This window comes from Eurypyga helias, unplaced genomic scaffold (genome assembly GCF_000690775.1).
Source record: "Eurypyga helias isolate BGI_N326 unplaced genomic scaffold, ASM69077v1 Scaffold46834, whole genome shotgun sequence".
In the NCBI taxonomy this organism is placed as follows: domain Eukaryota; kingdom Metazoa; phylum Chordata; class Aves; order Eurypygiformes; family Eurypygidae; genus Eurypyga; species Eurypyga helias.
The window spans coordinates 1-11,096 of NW_010245248.1; the positions used below are offsets into that span (position 1 = coordinate 1).

Consider the following 11,096-nt stretch of genomic DNA (forward strand, 5'->3'; position numbering starts at 1 on the left):
GCCCCGGTCTGAGCGGAGCGTCTGTCCCGGGCGCCGGCCTCTGGCCGTCCTTTTGGCTTTCTGGCAGCTGTAGCTGCCGCACAGCGCGGGGGGAAGAGCACCTGTCAGCCCCCAGCTGACGCAGAGCGGGGTGCCCCAAGCCCTGCAAGGGTCTCTTACCACTGCTCGTGAGGGCCGCCCGGAGAGTGACGGGATCCCACCTCTTCTTTAGGGAGAAGTCTGCAACATGATTAACAAGAAGTACAACGAGTTCCTGCCCAGCATGCAGAGCGCCGAGGACTTGGTGTCGCAGGTGGATGGGCTGTCCAGCAACATCGACCTGCTGAAAGCGGGGATTGAAAACGAGGTGACGGCATTGCACATTCCATTCAGTGTCATCCCAGACCTGTAGGCCCTGATATCACCCCTAAAAAATGCCTTTAGGTGACACGTGCTGCAGAGGTGCCTGTCACATCGGGGGTGTGAACGAAGAACTGTCATTAAGGGATTTGCCGTGGTTTGTAGGGTTGGAAAACTGTGTCACACGTGTCCCTTTCAGGGACATTGCGCTGAGGTGTGACACATTAACGGGCTGGCCGGGTGTTGCTCCCACTGTCATGTCGGGTGGCATAGGAACCTAACTCCTACCTGCACGAGCTGACAGCAGTCTGCAAGGAGAGCGTCAGCAGCTCCTGCAGGCCAGATTGCGACTCACTCTGGCTTTTTGCTTCTTCGATTGGCTTTTCTAACATCTGGGGTGCTGTAGTCGTGTTAATGGAGAATTAACTTTTGGCTTAGTGCAAGTGTGTTGCATTTTAAACAGCTGTGTTAGAGGAACACAAGTCTTCCTGACCGCCCTGTGAGACTAAATTTCCTCACAGTGCCTTTTTGTAGTGTATTACAAGAGAAACCCCTTTCTAAGTGTTTCCAGTGCTTATAAGATCTTCACAGCAACAAGTAAAATGGACGGAGCGTTCTTCCTCCTCAACAACTTATTCTAGTAACAGAAATATGAGATTTCAAGAGGAAAGGTGTCCGATAACATTTGCTTGCTGTAAATGAACCGAAAAGTTTGCTGTTTCAGGTTCAGCGAGATCTAAACGTCGCTGTTGCCGAATTCACCGAGTTGAAGCAGCAGTTGGAGCGAGACACACTGGTTCTGAGTATCCTGAAAAAGCTACAGGAGGTGAGGAGAGGCTTCAAATCATTAAGCAGTAGTCATCCTCTGGTGCTCGGCCTAAGGCATTATTCTGGGCTGCTGCTTTGAGCCTGTAGCTGCCCTGTCTCTAGCCTTGTTGTTTAAAAAAAGGTGGTCTAATAGCAGATCCGCAGTGACATGAATCTGTTTGATTGTTGCAGTTTGATACAGCTATTAAAGAGTACAATACTGCATTGCTGGAGAAGAAGTACGTTGCAGCAGCTCAACAGCTGGAAAAGGTATTAATGACTTCTTAAGCATACGACGGTGTTGTTCATCTATACTGTCAATAAATTTCACGAGATGCTTTTAATGGGCACGGCAACAGTTACCCGTGTTTTGTGTTTTGCCACCAGGCCCGGAGCATCCTGAAAATGCTGGAATCCCGCAAGGGCTTCGAGCTGAAGATCCTGAAAGCACTAGGCACAGAGCTGACAGTGCAGACACAGAACATGCTCTATCATCTAGGAGAAGAATGGCAGAACCTGGCCGTGTGGAAGCTTCCTCCTTCAAAAGGTACTCACAGTTGTAGTTTGTTTCGTTATGTTTGCTTCACTGATTGAAATGTCTGGTTTCAGGCACCTATGAGACAGGAAATACAGTAACACTGTGGACCTAAGGGTGGTTTAAAGAGCTCTTTCTGCCGTTTGCGTAACCTAACGAGCGGGAGTGGTGCGTGGCAGTGTTCTTCACTCCCTTCCTGGAGTGTTTAGATGCTACCAAAAGCAACCTGATACAGTCCATAGATTTTAAAGAGTTTTGAAGGTTCATCTGCCTCGTCTGTGGTATTTTTGTAGGCAAAGGTTGAAGCAGAGATCAGAACAGCTAGTTGTAAGAACCACTCAGGAGTCTGTATGTTTCTGCCTGCATCGAAACACAAACCTTTCCTGTGGAAAAGAAAAAGCCTTTTCCTTAGCACTTGAAAAGGGGAGAAGAGGTCAAGGAAAGTGACTGTCATTCAGTCGCAGCGTGACTGAAACGAGAGTTCTGGATCACTGTAAGGGACTGATTCTCATTCCATTGTCCTGCACCGTGACACAAGGAACTCTGGACCCTCTTCTGACGCTCTTTTACAGGAATTCTGCTTTGTGGAAACGGGGAGAGGTAGAATACTGTTTTAGCTGCCTCCTGAGGAACGCAGCAGCTTCTCAGACCTGCTGTGTCCCAGACCATGGTTTGACAGAGAGACGGTTCTTCTTTTTCTTTAGAAAGCAGCAGCCTGGAGTCGGTGCTGCATGCAGAGCTGCACTTACGCACACTGCCATCAAAAGAGGAAGAGATTGCTGGCCCACCTGTCGCTTCTGTGCTGCAGGCCTTTGCTGTCCTTGGAGAACTGCACACCAAGCTTAAAAGTTTTGGTAAGAGAGCGCGTGGATGCAGATAAACATGGCCCGAGTGGATGGGAGCTCAGACTGGCTTTGAGATGGGCATCGGGATCCAGTTTGCTTCAGCAGCACGCTGGAACTCTTCCTCTCTTAGCCCACTGAGTGTGAGGTGAATGCTTTGGTTCTCCTTAATAGGACATCATTTATCCTATTGTTTACCTGGAATTGTTTAGCCTTTCCTGTCATTTTACTCTAGTATGCTGTTCAGATCGGTGGCTGTGCGGTTTCATGGTCTGATGTTTAAAGAGTATTTCCACTTAGAGCCTCCTCATCTACCAAGAGCAAGACTGTTGGTTTCAGGCAGCCTCTGGGCTTCTGCATTCTGGGGTGTTGATAAAATAAAGGAGGAAGTCTGGCAGATGCTAGGACAGGTTTTCTTGCTTCCAGCTGTTTCAGTTGGTTTTCACTTTACATTACATACGCTGAGCTTTGTTAGGCCTCCATGTGTGTTTTACAAGAGTAAAATGGTCTTTAGTGGAACCAAACCTAATTAGCTGTCCCCTGATGCAGCTAATCAAGAGAGAGTTTCTTCCACTTCATGTGAAGGATCTCTGTATCCAGAATAGTCACAGCTGGATCTCACTGGAGCGAACTGCCTGCCTCCTGCTGTTGGAAAACACCTGTTTTTCATTTTGCAGGCCAGCTGTTGCTGAAGTACATCCTCAAGCCACTTATTTCGTACCCATCTCTCCGGCCGGTCACAGAGGAACAGTCAGATGGGTTCATCCTGCGTTTTAAGTCCGAGGAGCCCAACTTGGATCATTCCTCTCCTGTGGAGGTTTTTGCCAAAATCAAGCTTGTTTTTGAAGTTCTCCACAAATATCTCCTGAGTAGGTAGCTTCTCCCTTTTGGAATTAGGCTGAGTACCTTGTGGATGTTGTGGGAGCTTTGTAGAGCGTAAGGTCGAAGCAGCTTTTAACGTTCACTTTACGCTGTGCTCTTGAACAGCTTGGCACCTCGTCGAGCTGGACTCATTGGTGACCCTGCGTTCACAGAGCTGGGAAGAGGAAGGAGCAAAGTATTTGGGCTCAAACGGATGAAGGAATTAGTTCTTTGGTAGATGTCTTTTCTTAGGAACCATTCGCTGCACTGAAGATCGTTGGCCCCGGGTCTGAGAGGTGGAAGTCGTGATGCAGCCCAGGGGGCTCCTTGGCTCAGGCTGGTCACACGCAGAGTCTTCCACTGCCCAGAAACTGGCCCGGGCTTTGCTGGCATCTCGTGAAATCAACACGCTGGGGAAGAGGGCTCACTTTACACATCAACCCAGTTGGGTTTTGGTTGCGTGGGCAATTCCACAGGCTCAGCACGTGGGCTGGATAAGAATACCTCCATCCTAAGATTATGGGATTGCTGATAGGTGCAGCTGCGGCAGGAAACACTGAGTGAACTGGGGTGAAGGGTCTGGTCCAGGAAGCAGCTGTACTAAAATCCATTTCTGTTCTCTTGAATTCAGATGTGCCTCTCGAGCAGCCTGTGGAAGACAAAGAGGAGCGCGGAGTGACGCTTGCAGAACTGCTCGGTGATACCATATGGGCAGAGTTATCGGATTGCCTCATCCAGGACTGCCTGGTGAATTCCATCCCAACCAACAGCAGCAAACTGGAGCAGTATATAGAGGTAGGTCTCAAAATTGACATCCCTGCAGTGGCAACGCCAGATGGCCAGCCCCAGCAGAAAGCTGTGTTTTGCTAATCTAGAATTGCATGTTTCTCCCAGGTAAGCTGTGGCTTGTTTTTCCTGTCGTGCTAAGTGCACAGTCTCTTAATTTTCTTCTTTGATTTTGGGAAGTTTGTTAATGTAGAATATGTGTCTGCTCTTACCAGGTGATTAAATCCACAGAGGAATTTGAGGAAGCCTTGAAGAACATGCAGTTTTTGAAAGGAGACACAACTGATTTACTGAAATACGCCCGTAATGTCAATTCCCACTTTGCTAACAAGAAGTGCCAGGATGTGATTGTGGCAGCCAGAACCCTGATGACCTCAGAAATACACAATACTGTAAAGGTGACTGTTGATGCGATACACTGCTCGAGGGGAGAGCCCAGGTTAGCTGTTGAAGAAGGCTTGGCTAGAGCAGTCGAGCCCTTTTTTTTGTGGAGCACTCTGGATTATTTGGGATCTTGGCACAAAAGAGTTTCAAAGCCTGTTTTTAATAGTGCTCGAGGAGGTTATTTCACTAACCAGATGTTTCTTAAAATACTTGGAGTTTGTTTTTATAGGCTTTTCTGGCTAGGTTTGTAAGAGAAATTAGGGGATCGTTTTTCTAGGCATGCAACGCTGCATAGATTGTTTCAAGGTCTGCTGTGTCATTCATAAGCCAAGGGACTTCTGCAGCTTTGTGTTTGTCTGGAGTCTTAAAGCTGTCATTCAGTGTTGCGTAGTCTTGCCCAGTCTTCTTTCTGCGGGCTCTAAATGGTTTTATACCTCTCCTGTTTTCCCTTAGATCACGCCCGATTCCTGCGTAGCCCTGCCAAAGCTTCCTGATTCTGGGGCAGGAGATCCGTTAACAATGCAAAACGCTTCCAAGCCTCAGCATACCAACACGGTGAATTTGGAGAACGAGACTAAACTGAGCCAGTACACGTTTTCTCTGCCCACATGCCGCATCAGTTCGTCCGTGGAGAAGCTAATGGAGCTGGCTTACCAGACGCTCTCAGAGGCTACGGCCAGCACGGATCAGTGGTATGGATCGCGTATCGGCACGGAACTCTGAGGTGTCGGGTCCTTACCGCTGCTGGCAACGCGAAGCATCTGCTAGTAGATAAAAAAGAACAGAAGATGCTTAAAAATTAGAATCAATCCTTAAACTTACTGGCCTGTTTTGGCTGGAGGATGCATCCCTGGGTTCACGCAGTAGAGTGCTACAGCAGGAGCAGCTGTGGGGTGCTGTTCCCTGCAATACTCAGCTTAATCAGCCTTTCGACTTAGGTTTTCAGGGAACATTCAGGTACATCGTATCGTATTTTAGCTATTAAGCCATCTCTTTTTTTCAAACCAAAGGATAAATGATAGCAGCCCTTCTGGGGTAAGTTCTTGCTTTCTTTGTGCTGGGTGAAAGCAAAGAACTCCAGCTCTGTGGCTGGCGGGGCTCTTCAGAGAAAACAAACATTCCAAGGACCGACATCATAACTTTAAAAACTGGAGACCCCAGCCCTGAAGAAGGAATTGCCTAGGTACTGAACGCCCTTCAGTGCGCCAGGGCAGAGAGAGGGCCGACTGCTTACACGCAGCTGGTGGGGGAAGGCACACTGTCCCCTTTGTTCCTGGGGTTTCATACATCTCCCTTCTGACAAGTGACCGAAGCTTGTCTTTTCCATGCTGAACTTCCAAGGTCATCAGCTTGTGTGAGAAGCCTTTGTGAATTTTCCAGAACGTTGCCTTTGTTGACATCGCTGTGATTGATCCTGACAATCTCCTCTTTGTGCCAGTACTTCACTGCCAGTGCTTCACTGCCAATAAAACCCTGTTTAGCAGGAGGTCGAGGGTTATTTGCGAACAAGATGTTCATTCCACTGGCAAACTAACACGAACCTCCTTTTCCTTGCAGCTGCATACAGCTCTTCTACGCTGTGCGGAACATATTCCAGCTCTTCTATGACGTAGTGCCAACATACCACAAGTAAGTGTCTGTCTGTCACCGAGGGCCTGTTTTGGAGAGAGAACGGTGCTGCTGAACGGCCCCGCTTGTCCACCACGGCCGTAGGATACCAAGGGCTTCCTTCAGCGGCAAAAAGCTAGCGCTCAGCCTGTTATTAAATCGCTCCTGCGGCGAAGTAGGTGCCTGGGAGTTGCTGAGTTGGTCGTTGCATTGCCAAGGAGGTAGTTGCAGTTTTGATAACGCTGGAGTGTGAATCCAGCCCCTTAACTTTGACCCCAGGTCTGATGTGGAGATTTTTCTTGATGTTTTTTCTGTTAGAAAGAGCAGCAGTGAGATGGAAAGTACGCGGTTCTGTCACTGAACGCTGGGGTGTTACTGAAAAGGACTCCTTTCCTCACCATCATGCTGTAACGAAGCACCTTCCTGTTTGAAAGTCCGTTGCTTGAAACAATGTGGCTGTAACACACGGTTCAAACGCCCAAATGCTGTTTAACTCGCCCCGAAATTCCTTTCCTGCAGGGTCTTTTTAGATGTGACAGGAGGTTAAATGCTTCTGTTCTGACTGATGCCTTTACCAGGCATTGCCCACAGCTGCTTCCCTACAACGTCTGCTGACACAGAGTTTCTCTAGGGTAGGCACGACAGTTTTCTTTGACAGGGCCAGGTCTAAACACATTAATTTCTTCCTTTCCCTCCTTCCTGGGACAGAGAGAATCTTCAGAAGTTACCCCAGCTCGCAGCCATTCACCACAACAACTGCATGTATATTGCTCACCACTTGCTGACCCTGGGACACCAGTTCCGATACCGCATGACCAACATCCTGTGCAACGGAGCTGCTACTTTTGTCGATCTGGTACCTGGTTTTAGGAGACTTGGTAATTTTACCTTTCAGCAGTGAAATATATTGCTGGGTGACACGGTAATGCATCCTGGCATTTGTTGGCGAGTGATCTGGTGTGTGGCTGCTGAGTGGAGCAGTGCATTGCTATTTAAGAGTTTTGGACAGGTAGCAAGGATGCTTTGGGAAGTCTGAGAGTGTCACAACTCCAAGGAAACTGGCTGTGTAGGGTTTGACTGTGAAACCTGACTCTTCTTGTCCAGCACATGGTTGAGAACAGTTCGTTATCCAGCAGGATGTTGTGGTATTCGGATATTTTAGGACCTGCTGCTCAGTCCTTTGATATTTTCTGTAGCTTATCCTGTGGCGACAAATTCTGAGAGAAGTTTGTGAGAGCCTAACAGGAGCCTGTCACTCAGACTTAATTCTGCTTCTTGGCTCTTTTTCACAAGTGTAGCAATGCAAGCTGTGCGAGAGCTTACTGAATATGGGAGTGGGCCCCGTCAAACTGCCGCTGTGAGACTGTTTAACAACTGGAAATCCCTTTGGAAATGAGGCATTATAGCCCGTTTGTTATTCAGCACTTACAGTCTCTAAATTAAATTTAATAATTGCTTCTCTCTGCTTGTTTTTGCTCCTGAAGGGATGGAGTGTTTCCTGGCCCAGATGCGAGTACAGAAAGGAGAAATCCTGGAGAGGCTGTCAAGTGCCAGGAATTTTTCTAATATGGATGATGAGGAAAATTACTGTGCAGCAAACAAGGCAATAAGGCAGGTGAGCGAGGCAATCAAAGCCAAATACCCTGTTGCCTGTGGAGGATGTCTTCGGGCAGGTACAGCATGTGTTCCCAGTCCCAAGAGCCGTGCCGGCTTTCGGCAGAGTGGAGCTTCTCACACCAACAGTTTTCTGGCGTGATTTTTCCTTCCCCAGACTGGAACCTTTTGTAAAACTGGAGTATGCCGAGTTCAGTTCCTCTGGCTCCAGGTTGAAACAAAAAGCTTCTTAATCTTGAACTTTTGTCTGTAGTACATTTATGATGTGTTTCATTTTTCAAGGAGCAGACCTGTCACGCTTCTGATGAGCCTTAATGCAAACTGAAAACGTTGCGTTTCTTCCTAGGATTGTCTGCTCTGCGTGACAGCAGGCGACTTCCTTGCCTTCCGCTGCTTTCAACCTGGTCTCTGGCCACGACCTTAGCATTTGCTGCCTCTCGGTGTTCTCTGTGATAACATGTAGCTGTTCTCTCCAGGTACTGCACCAGCTGAAAAGACTGGGGAAGGTCTGGCAGGACGTCCTACCAGTGAACGTGTACTGCAAGGCTATGGGGACTTTACTGAACACGGCGCTCTCGGAGGTGGTCACGAGGATTGCTGCCCTAGAGGTAAGGGCACGCGGTGGCTGTGCCAGCTGTAGGGTGGGGTGAATGCTGGCGGCCTCCAGAAGTTCTTTCCAAGGTCAGGTTTCAGGGGGGGAACAGTTATCTTCCACAGAACCTGTAAGTGTGGTCCTGTCTATGAGAAATGTTCAAGATACTAACAACTCAATCCAGTTGAGATGATATCCACTCTCACAGTGATACCGTGGCTCTGGTTGAGGGAAGAGTAGCTGTGATTTCACCTGAATTAGGATTTAGATGTGCCAGCCCTACTATAAACATGTCTGTGAAACCATCTCCTTTGTCTGGGGCGCAGCAGCTAACTGTTGTCTCAAACTCCATCTCTTCGATATGTTTCCAACCTGCATCTCTCGTGAACCTCCCCATCCTATCCAGGCACCAGCTGCCAAAGTGCCTGCAGCATTTCCAACCGGAATTCTCACCCCTTAAGATCTCCATTTGATTCCCAGGGCTGCGTTTAAGCGATTGTCAGGTTGCGCTGGCTCGAGCACCACCACCCCATTGCATTTTTTAATTAAAAGGTGTTTTCACAGCAAACAGTAGGTCAGCGCATCTGTTGTAGCAGCACCCAGAGAGCCGTCCCGCCCCGCATGGGGCCAGCAAAGCCTCTCTGCGAGAAGCTGAGCTTTTCGTCGTTGGGCTGGCAGTACCCGGGTCGCCTTCTGCGTAAACGGGGCGGACCTCCATCGGAACGCCTCCCCTACGCAGCGCAACGCTTGCCATTGCCTTGAGATAGGCCGTTAGAAGCGTGACAGCGTTCTGAGGCGATCACAGAGAACGTGCCAAAATAGCTAGTCATGAAATAAGTTAGCTTGAGAACGTTAAATGAGACCTAAACCGCCTTTCTTCTCATTCCACTTCCTGCTCAGCACTCCCGAAGTCTAACCGCTCCCCTGTTAACGTGTGTTCAATTCTAGGACATCTCTGCGGAAGATGCAGACAGGTTGTACTCCCTCTGTAGAATCTTGGTGGAGGAAGGACCCCAAGTTTTCACCCCACTCCTCGAGGAAGACAAAAATAAGACATACCAGCAGGAAGTTCCAGTCTACGTGCAGAAGTGGATGACGTTCAAAGAGCTGATGATCATCCTACAAGCCAACCTCCAAGAAATAGTAGATCAGTAGGTGCCTTCCCTTCTTCCCTTCCATTTAGCTCTTCACCCCAAGCAGGGAGCTGGGAAGCAGTGTGACGTCAGCAGGGCGCTGCACTCGGAGGACTGCTCAGATGAAAGGCAGTCACCGGTAATAAGCATCAGATGACGGCGGCGGGGGCTGGTTCTGTGGCAGCAGCCCGTTTCAAGCTGGCTGACACTCAGCTGCCTCCCGCGAAGGAAAAGGCAGCGGTAAAAAAACCTAGTGCCGCGTGCGAGCTGTCGCGTACCCCCTTGGCTTCTCTGGGTTGAGGCCTGTTTCACGCTAAGCAGCCTGGCGTTTTGCCTGCTGCTTCTGGCATTGGCTGCGCCTTCCCACCGCAGTTGTCCTGCACGATTCGCCTCTGCTCCTTGGGTGCCGTTTCTGGCTTCTTTCAACTCACAGGAGGGAATCGCCTGAACTACACGGCGGGGGTTGTGTAAGTACTTCTGTTACGTCGGTTGGCGTGACTGGCCAGAAGCCAGACAGGCCCTGGTCACAGCTGCCTCGCACACACGTCCCCAGCAGGCTGAACTCAAGAGGGCCCAGCCATGGGGAAGGCAGCGCCTCCTCCGTGGCCTGCTCCCTGCTCCTCTTGGAACTCTGGTAGGCACCAGAGGTTCCCAACTCGACTTCTACCAGGGCATAAACCACATTTCTCCCTCTTTGTTCAGAAGAGTGAATAGGAATTTTGCACACAGGCTTTCAGCTGATTTTGGAGAAGGAAAAGGTAGTTTCTAAGGAGTGCAAAATTCCTCTCACAGCCTGTTGCCGTATGTACCTGGCTAAAGAGTTGGGGACTCCAGTGTCACACGGCTAACTGCATTTCTTCTGCCTTTAGACTTAGGAGTGCTCAGGAAGCTTGTTTTACCGTGACATCTCTGGGCAGTTTGGTTAAAGATACGTCTCTCTCTCCCATGCAGGTGGGCGGATGGGAAGGGGCCTCTCGCAGCTGAATTTTCCGCAGCCGAAGCGAAGAGCCTGATCCGAGCCTTGTTCCAGAACACGGAAAGGAGAGCAGCAGCACTGGCCAAAATCAAGTAACTCTGTGCCGACTCCGGTGTGTTGCATCTTCTGATGCAGCAAGAGCAAACTGAGCGTTTCACTTATGTTTTTAAACCTGACCCTTGTTTGTACCGGCCTAAGAGCAGCTTAGCAGTAGGGAAGTGCTTCCTGGAGGCTTGGCTGAGGGAGAAGAAACATCTCAATGTTTATAGGGCAAATAGGATGGCTCTGAGTCTGGGACCAGAAAATCAGAGGTGGCTGACACGTGGACACTAACTGCTTATGCTCCGTCTGCCAGGCAGGCGGCGTTTGGGCTTGAAAATCCATCTCCGGCCTCGCTTCCCAGAGGAGCTCTGCCCAGACTCAGGCTTTCCTTCACGAGCTGGTGGGTGCTCAGTCCTGGGGAAGAGATACCTGGGATATTTGCTAGTTTCTGTTCTCTAGGGTTTCATCTTCCTGCTAAGCCCAGCACAGGGAAATCAATCAAACCCTGGCTCCAACCTCTCTTGGGGAGAACAGGCGCTGCTGCTAGCAGGCCTCTGGGGCACGGTGCTGTCTGACA

The 11,096-nt window shown here is 49.5% G+C and overlaps 1 protein-coding gene across 1 annotated transcript; it reads left to right on the top strand.

Annotated features, from left to right (window-relative positions):
- The first annotated feature begins 217 nt into the window (after positions 1 to 217).
- ZW10 (zw10 kinetochore protein) lies at positions 218 to 10,573 on the top strand. Its single transcript, XM_010149995.1, has 15 exons — positions 218 to 346; positions 1,064 to 1,165; positions 1,339 to 1,416; positions 1,534 to 1,693; positions 2,386 to 2,535; positions 3,201 to 3,392; positions 4,016 to 4,179; positions 4,386 to 4,568; positions 5,008 to 5,246; positions 6,112 to 6,183; positions 6,871 to 7,040; positions 7,647 to 7,777; positions 8,253 to 8,384; positions 9,317 to 9,519; positions 10,453 to 10,573. Exons 1-15 carry the CDS (start codon positions 227 to 229, stop codon positions 10,571 to 10,573), a joined length of 2,217 nt encoding a protein of 738 aa, XP_010148297.1. The 5' UTR covers positions 218 to 226.
- The last annotated feature ends 523 nt before the right edge of the window (positions 10,574 to 11,096 follow it).